A 13,689-nucleotide genomic window follows, 5' to 3' on the forward strand; every position below is an offset into this window, starting at 1 on the left:
ATTTAAATTATGGACCATGTTTTTAAAAAATTCAAAATTGTCGAGACCAACCAGAATATATCTGCAGGCTGGATTCTGATCACAGTCTGAGTGTCCGATGTTGCTATCATCATCTTCATTTCCCAGCCTCCTTTGCATTTGGGTATGGCCACGTGACTAAGTTCTGGCCAACTGAAGTATTGTGTGGTCAGCAGGAGTGTTGTGTGGGACTACCTGGAAGTTCTCTTAAAGGGGAAGAAGACTTTCTTTCCTTCCTCCTTCCTGATGCTTGGAATAAAGAAGTGATAGCTGGAGCTTCAGCAATTATATTAGACACTGAGGTGGCTTTGAGGTTGGAAGCATGCTAAAGGTGATACAGTAGAAAAATAGTAGGAGTTTGAGTCCTTTATGACGTTGAAACACTGTCACACTGGCCCTGAGCTTTTGACTTCCATACTTCTTTTATTATTTTTTTAAAAGATTTTATTTATTTATTTATTTGTTTGACAGACAGAGATAACAAGTAGGCAGAGAAGCAGGCAGAGAGAGAGGGGGACACTGAGCAGAGAGCCCGATGCGGGGCTCGATCCCGGGACCCTGAGATCAGGACCCGAGCCAAAGGCAGAGACTTTAACCCACTGAGCCACCCAGGCGCCCTCCATACTTCTTTTATAGCAGACAAACTTCTTAATTTTGTTACATGCAGCCAAACTTAATCTCCCACCTACCTGATAGTTTTTTCAAGAAAGATTTTATTTCTTTATTTTTAGAGTACGAGTGGTGGGAGGAGCAGAAGGAGAGGGAGAGGGTGGGGGAAAGAATCTCAAGCAGACTCCATGTTGAGTGTGGGGCCATGAGTGCAGGGCCCGGCGAGCGTAGGCCTGATCTCATGACCCTGAAATTATGCTGAGGTCATGACCTGAGCCAAAACCAAGAGTCAACTCTTAACGGACTAAGCCACCCAGGTGTCCCATCCACTTGCTAGTTTCGATGAGACCTGGCCTTTCTCTCTACCCTTGGGTTTCATAAGAGGACCCTGGATCTTTCTAGCAAAACTCTCTTTAAATGCACTAGTTTGGATGGTGGGATTTTATCCCTTTCAAAATCAAACATAATCTTTTTTTTTTTTTTCTCTCCATCTCCACCCCTCCTTTACTCATCACAAACTACACTAGCCATCGTCTTCAAATTAAACAATTGTTAAAGGATTTTTTTTTTTAAAAAGCAAAATCATGACTGTTATACAAACATAAAATGAGCAAGTGTCAAAGATATGATTTAGCTCATTAATAATGAGGGAAGAAGGAAGATCATACAACAACTCCAAGGAGAATGCGAGGTCTCAGTCTTTGGTCTGCTTCTTTGCTTATCGGCACTCCCTGGACCATGGAGCTGGTCTCAGCTGGACCCACAGCTTCAAATGTCATCTATGTCTTTTAACTCTCCAGTTCACCTCTTCAGAGCACAGAACATGAACTCCATCGTAGCATGTCTAATCCCTACTCAGCGTCTCTGCTTGATCATCTATGAGAGACACTCAGTCTTGTCTGAACCTAACTCGGATCTTCCCTCAAAACAGTCCCACGCCCAGCCTTCCAAGCTCCCTGCCGCCGTGTCCTCCTTCCATCAGCCCAACCAGAATCTTGGAGTCATTCTGGGCTTTCCCAAGTCTTTCACATTCCACATTCCATCCACAGACAATCCCATTGCCTCTACTGAATTTATCCAAGAGCCCAGGACTTGCCACCCTTGCTTCTGGCCGCCATTTTTTCTAACTTGGATCTACAGCCGCCCCTCAGAGGCCCCCAGGCTACTACCACCCTTATTCCTGCATAGCTTTTCCCAATGTAGCCCCCACGGCAAGCCCTCCCAAGTGTAAGTCTGATCCATGTCATTTTTCTGCTTAAAAATTCCCAGGGGTTTCCATTGTACTCCTAGGAAAGCCTTGGCTCAAAGTTAGAGTCAACCAGGCCATCAAGGTCCATCCCACTGCCCTTCTGTCCTCTTCTGTGCCACAGTCCCCTCACCCACTTGACTCCAGCCCCCTGGACCACTGGCCATTGCTCCAATAAGCCAGGAGCCCCCTCGGGGGAGGGCCTCGCTCTGGTGCTATCTCTTTTGTCCCGGACACCCTTCCTTGATATCTCCTGGCTAATGCCTCACCTTCCTGTTCCTGCTAGAATGTCTCTTCCCAACTACCTGTTTATGGGTAGATCCCCGCAGCCACGCTTGCCCCTCACCCTCCTGATCATCCCACCCTGCTCTTTCTGTGCTCTTACCCCCTCAGCTATATCATCTTCTACAATCCTGGATCATGTACTGATTTATTGTGGGGTTTTTTTGGTTTGTGGTCTGTATTCCCAAAGTAGAATATTAGCACCTTGTGGTGATTTTTATTTTTATCTGTTTTGTTCATAGATTTATCCCAAATACCTGTAACAGTGCCTGCCGCATCGTAGCTGCTCAAGAGACAGTCGTCTTAGAATTGTTCCACACACCGCAGGCCACCTTACACAGCCGTTTCCTTTACAGTCTCAACATTCCCATGAGTAATGGCACAGGCACAAAGGCGGGGCAGCGTCAGGGCAGAGGGACTGCACAAGGACACAGAGCGAGCGCGAGGGCAGCATTGAACCTGAGTCTGAGTGAAGTCCAGGTTGGGGATGTCACTACGGCAGTCCCAATGCCCCATTGATAAGGCTGAACGCCACCAGGGACCTTGGTTCTCACCCTCCAGAGAGCGTCAGGACCACCTGGGAGGCTGTGGAACACAGATTTCTGGGTACAACCCCCGAGACTCTGAGTCAGTAGCGCTGGAAGGGGGCCAAGGATCTGCTTTGCCACCAGCACTGGGCTGGACGCCCTACTCGGAGAAGCCACGGGGTGGGCAGGGGGCACGGCTGATGGGCTTTCATCGGGAAGGGCAGAGTTCTCTTTCCTTTGGAAGGGGCTGCCGGCAGGCTGGATGGCAGATGAGGAACCCCGGCAGGGGTGAGACCAGGCTGCAGTCTGGGGACCGGAGCAGAGGGCAGCAGGCTCACAAGCAGGTCAGGGGCATCTCCGTATCCCCTTGGGCTCTCTTCCCCACAGCCCATCTGCCGCCCTCTCTTCCAGCTGATTAGCACATCTCCTCGGCAGGACGTGCGGGCCTCCTGACTCCTCACGCACTTGCAATTTTAATTATCTGCCAGAGCGTGATTTCCACAGCCACCCCCACTAGGGGCGGATAGGAGGCGAGCCAAATAGCTCCAAAAGGTATGATGTCAGCAAAAAAAAAAAAAAAAAAAAAAGGAATCACAGTCTCCTGGGCAACGCCTTGGGGATGGGAGCTATGGTGGTGAATCCAGGGACGTCCCTGTCCCTTGGATAGGCGGGCTGCAAGCAGTGGAGGGGGCTGTGGGCAGGGTCCCTGGACAAACTCTCCCCACACCATTCACTTTCCTCAATGGTCAAATCAGTTACCAGAGAATTATCCAACAGCACCAGCTTGGCCCCAGGCCCTGGATGCTGGGGTCTGAGAGGGACCTTCCCCGCTGGGATGGGTGGGCCATGCTTCTACCTCTGCCCGAGGGGTGCAGAGTACGCCCACAGCCTGCATTTTAACAGTCATGCATTTATCAAAAATGAATGAGAAAAATGTATAACTAAGATATCAAATCCATGCTGTTCTGAGGAATTATTTTGTAGAAAGGAGCTAATCTTTAGTCCTTTTAAAGTGAGTGGATTTGGGGGCACCTGAGTGGCTCAGCTGGTTAAGTGTCTGCCTTCGGCTCAGGTCATGAGCTGAGAGTCCTGGGATCAAACCCTGCCTGGGGCTCTCTGCTCATCATGGAGCCTGCTTCTCCCTCTCCCTCTCCTTCTCTGCTCTCTCTCTCTCTAGTAAGTAAATAAAGTCTTTAAATAAATAAATAAAGTGAGTGGGTCTCAAGAAAATATTCACTAAACAACATGTATCCAGCAAGTGTATAATGCTTACTTGCTGTTTATGGATTAATTCATTAGCATCTCATAAAAATCCTATTAGGCAGGTGCCACTATCATACCCATTTTGCAAACAGAGAAAGAGAGGTACAGCATTGTGAAGTAATTTTTCCATAGTCACATAGTGGGTGGCAAAGGGAGGATGTGAGCCTGGGCAGCCTGGATCTAGAGTCTGTGCTCTCAACAGCTTCCTGGTGATGTGGACAGCACGCTGGTCCTCCAAACAATGAGGCTGGGAAAACACAGAGCCAGCCAACCCTTGGGTCTCAGCCATTCTAAGTTGGTTCAAAGCACTACTGCAGGAGGCAGGGCATACAAAGTTTCTGGATCCTTCCTGCCCCTGAGTCTTCCAACAGGACACAGGAGGGAACTGGTGCCCAGATCTGTCTTCTCAAAATAGGGAGTGTCTATCTCGACACTGTGATAGACAGTGTGGTCTATCTTGAATGACCCTCCTTGACGGGTGGTAAGCAGGGCCGAGAGCAGGGAGCAGGGAGGGTGGATAGAGTGAAGTAGGAGAGGTCAGCGACAGGCGCAGCAGTAAGGACAGGTGTCCTCAGGGACACGCCCTGGCCACAAGGAGTTTTCAGTCATATGAAGACTGACGTAATTAGGGTTCCTCCATACCTGTGGTTCCCAATCCTCCCACACACATGCCCCCTTTTTCATAATAAATATTTCAGAGTGAATCAGAAAAAATGTTAATTGCCACATCCAATCTGTGCTGTTACAAAGAGATATCTATTGAGGTGAAGCTAAATTTGCTTATTTTTTTAAAACTATTCTTTACTATCCTGAAATTTTAGATAATACAATATATGTACACACATGCTTAACATAGATATATGAAATCTCCCACCCATAGTATAAAAGAAAATAATTCATCTTACAAAACAATACATACTCTGACAAGACTATATTAGAAGACACAGTGAAATAATCCAGTAATCCAAATAATCCAGTAACCCCGCCAGCTCCCACCTGAGATCAGACACTGGTTCCTATTTAAAATTGAATTTGGAGTAAAGAAGAGCAAGATGCTCAGATGACCTCCAGGGGGCGTAAGAAGGGCTGGGAAATGAAGGGGCTGAGGCAGAGTGGACTCTTCTATTAAAAACCAGTGTTGGGGGTGCCTGGGTGGCTCAGTGGGTTAAGCCGCTGCCTTCGGCTCAGGTCATGATCTCAGGGTCCTGGGATCGAGTCCCACATCGGGCTCTCTGCTCAGCAAGAAGTCTGCTTCCTCCTCTCTCTCTCTCTCTGCCTGCCTCTCCGTCTACTTGTGATCTCTCTCTGTCAAATAAATAAAATCTTTAAAAAAAAAACAGTGTTAGGGGGCACCTGGGTGGCTCAGTGGGTTAAAGCCTCTGCCTTCGGCTCAGGTCATGATCCCAGGGTCCTGGGCTCCAGGCCCACATTGGACACTGCTCAGCAGGGAGCCTGCTTCCTCCTCTCTCTCTGCCTGCCTCTCTGCCTACTTGCGCTGTCAAATAAATAAAATCTTTTAAAAATTTTGAAACAAAAAACAAAAAAAACAGTGTTAGGATTAGTATAAACAGATCAGGCATATTCATAGGTGATAAGAGGAGAGGCAATAACCTTAATTGAAGATTGGTTTACATGCCCAGACAACGGGAGAAAATAAGGACATGACAGTCTCGAGAAGAAGCTGGGCCTTCTGTAGTAGAATGTCCAGATAATACTCTGTGCTGACAGGAGACAAGGCAGTGAGGAAGAATCCCAGAAAACATACCGAGGTATGTTGCCAATCTCAAGGTCTTGGGAATCTGTGTCCTTGGAGAGGACACAGGACATGGAGGTATGGCACAGAAAGAGATAATAATAAATAACACAAGATGTCTTTGAAGAGTTGTGTCATTGACCGAAAACCCTATCGGAGGGAAACTGAAAAATAACAAGCAATTCCCAAAAAGCGATTTTAATGTATAATTCTAGAACAGAGATCTCTTATAGTTAGGTTATGTGAAAATATAAAATTATATTGAAGAGCAATGATTTTGAGTATTTTTGAAAAACATTTAGGAAACTTAGATTTCTGCATTTTGTGTATCTCGACTGATTTAAGGCAATTTGGTTCTAAGTTGCTACAAGAAACGGCTCTTGCAGTAACTGTGTGGGAGGCTGGAAGTCCTTTTCAACTAACTGAGGTTGGAAACACTATGGTATATGATGAGTGAGATAAATTAGACCAAAAGAAATTAGTCAATAATTTTAAGACAGGATTTTTCTTCCATCGAAACCTCTCTCCTCATCCCCCAAATTACTGGGATGTCACATAATGTCTTGTAAAAGTTTTTCCTTATGAAAATATTGATGTATTATTGATTTTATTGTACTGAGTTGCCTGGCGGGAACTTTCAAAAGATGCAGACAAGGCTTCCTGTGTCTTGTTGTGTAAGCCATGCCTATGGCAGGATTCAAGCATCCTTGTCCCCTCCCCCAAAAGCCACTAGCCACCACAGTCCTTGTGACAACAAAAACACTGCCTCCCATTTCCAGAGAGAGAGGGGTATCAGCCCGCTAAGCATCCTGGATCAACACAGTAAAGGGAAACTCAGGTTGGGTTGTCCTGACCTGCTGCTTTATTGAGTCCCGGCTCCATGCAAGGTTCTCAGCCAATCCCCACAGCAGACCAGAAAGCCATTCTATTATCCTCGTTTTCCTTACAAAGGAATGAAAGTCCAGACGGTGAAGCGACTTGCCCAAGGTCAACCAGCTGGTGAGCTGTTGGTTCTGTGACTCCAGTATCCTCATTTGCAAAACGGCTGGGAGGCAAGTACTCTGTACATATTTATGAAATGAGTGAATAGGAAATGAACTGACTAGAATTGTCTGGAAGGCTTTCTTCATTCTAGCACCCAATCCAGTATGTTTCTGGAATATATAAAATCAAAAATGAACTTCCGGAGTCTGACAAATCATGGAATAAGAATTCCTACTTCAGGCCAGAGTGCGTCGGCGGCGACTCCTGCCGCACCAAACTCGCTCCCGGACTTCAAGATACTGGAAATCTACTTGGCTGCAGATGGCTATGCTCACCAGAGGATGAGTAATTGACGGGTGTGAGAAGTTGAGAGCAGGCAACTTTCAGCTTCCTTGCTAACCTCTGTATAGGTTCCTTCCTTCTCTGTAGGGTGGAGTCAAAGAGCACAATGAGTACTAGAAAGCGTCGTGGTGGCACAGTAAATTCTAGACAAGCCCAGAAGCGAACTCGGGAAGCAGCCTCCACCCCTGAGATGGCCTTGGAAGCAGAACCCATAGAACTTGTGGAAAGTGCCGGAGACGAAATAGTGGATCTCACCTGTGAATCATTAGAGCCTGTGGTTGTTGACCTGACTCATAATGACTCTGTTGTGATTGTTGACGAACGGAGGCGGCCAAGGAGGAATGCGAGGCGGCCACGCCAGGAGCACGCTGACAGCTGTGTGGTGAGCAGTGATGACGAGGAGCTGTCCAGGGACAGAGACGTGTACGTGACCACCCATACTCCCCGAAATACCAGAGAGGAGGCAGCCACAGGACTCAGGCCCTCTGGTACTGTCAGTTGTCCGATCTGCATGGACGGGTACTCTGAGATTGTGCAGAATGGACGTCTCATTGTTTCTACAGAATGTGGCCACGTCTTTTGTAGCCAGTGCCTCCGTGATTCCCTCAAGAATGCTAACACTTGCCCAACTTGCAGGAAAAAGATCAACCACAAACGATACCACCCCATATATATATGAATGGTGGAGAGCTGCTCAGGAGAGGTGGACGAACAGACAGACAGCCTGGCTGGGTTCTCCACACAGCCGTTCATGGGTTCTCTGCCTCAATTTCCTGAGCTCGAAAAGACTATTTCAAAATCAACATCTGATACGTAAACTGCTCTTTCGTTTCCAGCCCCCACTTAGGCCCTTTTGGTACCTCCACAGGGCCTTCCTCTCTGCTCCTCTGGGTGGTCTGGTTCCAGGGCAGGAGAGAGGGAGTTAGATACATTGGAACTGAGAATCGTGGCTCTAGCATCTTTCGGAACCTGCATGTTTGCCAAGAAATTTTTCCCTATTTGGAAAGTTGGCCCCAGCTTCCTCCTGGCAGTGTTGTCAAGGGGCTGGCCCCGGTCAGAGAGCACGCAGGTCTGCGCAGCTCTCCCTGGCAAGTGACATCAACTCAGGCGTCTGTTTGCCACAGTGAGCAAGCCACACGAGGTCCATCTGGCCCGAGGATCCCAGGTGTGAGCACGGCCCTGGAAAGACCCACCACTGGACGCTTCTCTTCCCTCAAGAGTCAAAGGTCACCCGAGATCCCACCTGCACGTAAGCATTGATGTGTGGGGACTTCTACAGATGAAGAATCTCTACAGGGCAATTCCCAGGTTCCTAAGAACGAAATGTGCAATAAAGCCTGTTCTTGGCCTACTTTTCAGCAGCCCAGGAGATGTAGCACTCCTAGTGTCCCCTCAGAGGCCTCACGTTGCCTGTGGAGCAGTGCCTGTCCCACCCCGTCCTATTTGCCACCTGTTCTCAGGAACTTAACCCATGTCCCAGAGTTTTCACCTGGCACAGGCCCTGCGAGCAGGGCAGACATGTGGTCGGGTATCCTCTCTCTTTTCTGATAAGATGTGTCCTATTTGCCACATGCCCTCGGTTCCTCAATTCCCACTGCCTAATGTCTACTCAAGCATCAGTGCTGGGAGGTGATGGCAATCCTTGTGGCCTTACCAGCCACGCATGTCCATGTTGGTATCCAAGTCATGGCTGCCCAGAGTTGCAGCGAGTGTAGCCCACCTGCCATCAGCTGGGCTCTTTGGCTTTCACCCACACCCCCACACAGTTGACATTCACTTTAGAAGCTGCTCCTCTGGCCTTTCAGTCTCTGATCCTTTGGGCTTTTGACTGCTCCATAGATTGGGTTGGCAAAGTATGGTGGCCTCTCCTCCCCAAGACAGCCAGATAAGACGCTCTGCTTAAGTCTCTGGGTTTGAGCCTCTTGGTCCTTGAGGAGGCTGTGGGGTGGCCTGAGCTGCCCCTCACAGCCCGGGGTCTGGGGCAGCTCATGGGGCAGAGGCCTTGCCGTGTCAGCCTGCCTCTGTCTCCGCATCCCACTTTCTCAGAGGGCTTTAGGCCAAACCAAGAGCCTCTTCGTGTGCGACATCTTCAAGGCAGGAACGGGGGACTCCTCTGGCTTTGCTAGCAATAACTGACCTTCAGTTCCCCCTTCTGAAGGAGCAGGGACTTGGCACAGAATTCACTTTAAACGGGGCTGAAGGAGTGTCCCACCTCTATGTGAAAAGAAATTTGTTTTAGTCTTCATTCTGACTTTTTCACTGTTTGGCTCACTTCCAGTTAATTTGGATGAAAGTAATAATTTTCTCCGTAGAATCGAGGAGGGCAGGATGTCACTTCTCGTCAGCACGATGCTGGGTATGTCTGCCCTCTGTTTGGACATCATTACCATTAAGTTCCTTCTGGGCTTCGTGGAAACTCTTTTGTTGTATTCCAGCAGTACCCAGACTTCAGAAACCAAGACAGCTGTGCAGCCAGAATCTTTAAGTTTTGTGCTTAAGGACAGATGGTTGATCGTAAAGTTTGTATTCCTTCCTACTAAATTAAATTGGGGAAAAAAGGTTTAGTTTCTACTATTTAGAAACTGCAAAATAGGAAAAGATGGGTAAGAAAAAAAAATCATTTTCTTTTCTTCATTGTACATAGTTGAAATCTTTCTTTGTTACATTTAAACTATATCCATGTACATCAAGTCTGTTTGGGACTCCTGCTAGTGTTACAGGTGGAAATAAAACCATTAATTTGAAAAAAAAAAAAAAAAGAATTCCTACTTCATATAAGAAATAGAGGAATTAGGGCGCCTGGGTGGCTCAGTGGGTTGGGCCGCTGCCTTCAGCTCAGGTCGTGATCTCAGGGTCCTGGGATCGAGGCCCGCATCGGGCTCTCTGCTCAGCAGGGAGCCTGCTTCCCTCTCTCTCTCTCTCTGCCTGCCTCTCCGTCTGCTTGTGATCTCTCTCTGTCAAATAAATAAATAAAATCTTTAAAAAAAAAAAAAAAAGAAATAGAGGAATTAAACAAGATCCATGTTTTGAAAGTACTAGGCGTATAATATTCCCATCCCTCCCCATATCCTTCACCCCGCCCTCATTTTCCAAGGTCAAGATAAAAATTCCCCTTAATAAAGATAATCCTTCACTCAACTATAGCACTTTACAGTTTGCAAAAGCACTTCTATATGCCTATTCTCATTTGATTTTCATGTATTTAAAGAGTGGGTTTTGAGCACTGACTAGATACCCAGAGACATCAGCTGAGGGGCGGAAGGCAGACCCCAGTTCTTGGCCCCACTCAGAGTCTCACATTTCTTCCCTCTGCTCTTCCAAGATACTGCCTAATTAGCATTTGAAGCAAGTCTTTGACGAAGCCCTGCCCTGCACAATCTGGCTTTATGTTAAAGGTCATACTTGAACCAGCTTGGCTGGGCTTACTTCCCTTCCAAGCTTGCATTTGGCTCTTAAAGGAGCTTTTCCTCTTCCACTCTGAAAATACCCTAGAGATACCGCATGTCTGTCCCTCAAGGGGTTGACTTAGCAGATCCTCATTCAGCCTCCTCCCTTCGTGGGGACAGGTGGGAGCTGGGGTTCTATTTTAAGGAGAAGAAAACAGGCAAAAACAGAGCATGGTAGCTGGAGATACCAGGACCAGGATGAAAGCTGATCAAAGTTATCCTCGGGGCACCTAGATGGCGCAGTCAGTTGAGCATCCGACTCTTGGGTTTCTGGTTCAGGTCATGATCTCAGGGTCATGAGATGGAGCCCCGTGTCAGGCTCCATGCTCCACACTGAGTCTGCTAGAGATTCTGTCTTTCTCTCCCTCTGCCCCTCCTGCTCATTCTCTTTCTCTCTCAGATAAATACATAAATCTTAAAAAAAAAAAAAAAAAAAAAAAGCTATCCTTGTTTGGAGCTGAGCATGGAGTCTTGACCCCGCCCCCTCCCACCTGACTCCCAGCATCTGCAAGTAGGAAGGAACAAAAGTTAGAAGTGGTGCAAATATCCCTGGGAGGACATTTACATGTGAGACAATAAGCCAAGAACTGCCAGACCTCCTCACAATAAACCACTGTCACTAATTCCTACTTGCCTCAGTTGTGGTGGGTGCAGAAGAGGGGACAGTGAGCTGATGTCCATGGACCAGTCCCTACAGAATAAGCAAGGATGGGGCTTGTCTCTGGCAGCAGAGGAGACCTCTATCTTCTTCCAGAGTTCCTAGCTTGGACTTTTCTCGAAGTGTGCATCTGGGTCCCTGGCCAAGTCAAGGGTATGCGTTTGTCGTCATTGCTCAAGGCACCAAAAAATCAGAGCAAGAAAAAAGGCAACACACAGCTGAGTTGCAGGGAAGGGGCAGGTGCAATTCTACGCACGTTACCCCCCCCCGTCCCACTCACCCCAATGCCTCAGATGGGGTCGAACACACACAAGAGGTGCTTCAAAAGTACTTGTTAATGGAAGAAAGGAGAGGAAGAAGGCAGAAAGACAGGTGTTGGGGGGGGGCGGTGGTCATCCTTTTCCCTCACATTTGTAGAGGGCTATGAAATGTGTGAATTTCACCTATGTTATCTAACTGCCTTACAGAAGCTACCAGAACTGAACTTTTAACTAGAGCCTTTGTGTTTTAGATTAAGCAGGTTTAAAATATTCTTTGCAGAAAGCACACTGGATAAACTCTTAAGAAATGCTACAATTTTCAACCCTTTGAAGAATTAACTCTTGGAAACTGATGGTGCTTAGCGTAGGCTGCCCTAAAATATGCCACTTTTGCATGTTGATTATTTTGAATTAAAGTTTCTTAAGAAACATCTGGTATCAGAAGGATAGTCTGCCTGCCTTTGTCTCCCTGAACGGAGGAAATAAGTGCAGTCTACTCTCCCTGCTAGAGGTTAGAAGACATTCTTACCACCAGAGATAGGGAATTCGGGACTGAGAAAGGTGGAAAAACAAACTGTTACTTCTTCATTCCTTTGCTAGCACAAACCCAAATCCCTTGGCCAACTCTTCACAAATGATAGTCTCTCTTTGTTTGAAAGATCTAAAAGCTACCTGCTTTTGTCACTTTGGAGAGTACATATTTTTAAGTGCTCCCACGGTACTAAATCACATTTGTTTTTTTCTCATTGATGTATCTCACATCAATTATTAGACCAGCCAAAGTACCTAAAAGGGAAGAAATAAAAAATTGTCCTCCCTTCTAGAATCATTTTCTCAAAAGGGAGAGAGACTCCTAATAAATTAATGGATCCAGACTCTGATATTCTGTGCCTTCTCCCATTTATTTTTTTTTATTTTTTTTTTAAAGATTTTATTTATTTATTTGACAGAGATCACAAGTAGACAGAGAGGCAGGCAGAGAGAGAGAGAGAGAGAGAGAGAGAGAGGGAAGCAGGCTCCCCGCTGAGCAGAGAGCCCGATGCGGGCCTCGATCCCAGGACCCTGAGATCATGACCTGAGCCGAAGGCAGCGGCTTAACCCACTGAGCCACCCAGGCGCCCCCTTCTCCCATTTAAAAAGGAGTCACAGTCTTGCAAAAAAAGAAGAAGAAGAAGAAGAAGAAGAAGAAGAAGAAGAAGAAGAAGAAGAAGAAGAAGTAGTAGTAGTAGTAGTAGTAGTAGTAGTAGTAGTAGTAGTAGTAAGGGCCCATCCTCCTACTGATTCAGGCTCCAGTGAATCCAGTCAGCAAGGACCAGGAAGTACAGGGGACAGAGGAACATGTAAAGCACACCTAGAGGCTGCAGTCAGCAAAAGCAGATGAGGAGAGATGTAATCAGACACATGAGCACATTTCTTCAACAACAAAATTGCTTTTAAAAATTGAGAGAGAGATAGAGGGAGTCCCTTATAAGAGGTATAGGACAACACACCAAACCATTGTTAAGGTATGAGCCATTGTTACGGTACGAGCCATGCCATATTGGGATCCCATTACAACATCCATTTTCAAGGGGAAGTCACCCTAGGGGAGCAAAAATGGTTTCTCGAGGGGTGGAAAAACTTGGTTATTTCAATGGCTTGTAGCCCTCCAAAGGGTCCCAGTACATAAGGAAATATATAGCGTATTTATGCAGTATGAAAATTTCACAGAGCAGAGCAAGGAGGGGTGTGATTGGGGGAAAATGTTTTAAGTAGCTCCTTAGAGGGTCATAATGGAAGAACTTTTGAAAACACTCAGAACACTCAAATTGTAAAATATGAAGCAGCAGGGGAAATGTTAACTCTTTACTGAGTAGCTGATAAAGTGTTAAATTTTTTTCAGTATGATAATGGTATTGTGATTACATTTTTAAAAAGCCCTTATCTTCCAGAGATAACTACTGACATATTTGCAGATAAAATAGAGTATGGGTGAGACAAATACACAGACTGAGAGCCAGAGATAAAAGGAAAGAGAGATTTCATTGATGTTTCTCCAAGCAATAGACTCCCTTCCTGTTGTGTTTGGGGGTCCATCTTTTCTTAGACTGTGGTTGCCAACTGGTGGCCCATGGATCAACTCAGCCCACAGTTGTTTTGTTCAATCCTCACAGTGTTTTAAAACTAGTTGAGCCAACATTTTCAATAATTTCAACATTTAAGCAATTATACTTAAAACTCCCTAGTTCTAGCTTCTCTTGCAAAATCAGACTCACCAAACTTGGACAGGAACCCCCATAAGGTGCCTTTGCTCTTCGGGTC

The 13,689-nt window shown here is 46.5% G+C and overlaps 1 protein-coding gene across 1 annotated transcript; it reads left to right on the plus strand.

The window, feature by feature from the left end:
- Positions 1 to 6,928: 6,928 nt before the first annotated feature.
- LOC125100757 (E3 ubiquitin-protein ligase RNF4) lies at positions 6,929 to 9,783 on the plus strand. Its single transcript, XM_047731174.1, has one exon. The coding sequence runs from the start codon at positions 7,131 to 7,133 to the stop codon at positions 7,701 to 7,703; it is 573 nt and encodes a 190-aa protein (XP_047587130.1). The 5' UTR covers positions 6,929 to 7,130; the 3' UTR covers positions 7,704 to 9,783.
- The last annotated feature ends 3,906 nt before the right edge of the window (positions 9,784 to 13,689 follow it).

Source organism: Lutra lutra, chromosome 5 (genome assembly GCF_902655055.1).
Source record: "Lutra lutra chromosome 5, mLutLut1.2, whole genome shotgun sequence".
NCBI classification, from domain to species: domain Eukaryota; kingdom Metazoa; phylum Chordata; class Mammalia; order Carnivora; family Mustelidae; genus Lutra; species Lutra lutra.

Bases quoted from the DNA above. Each gene is read 5' to 3' on its own strand.
- LOC125100757 (XM_047731174.1), top strand. From the start codon at position 7,131: ATGAGTACTAGAAAGCGTCGTGGTGGCACAGTAAATTCTAGACAAGCC.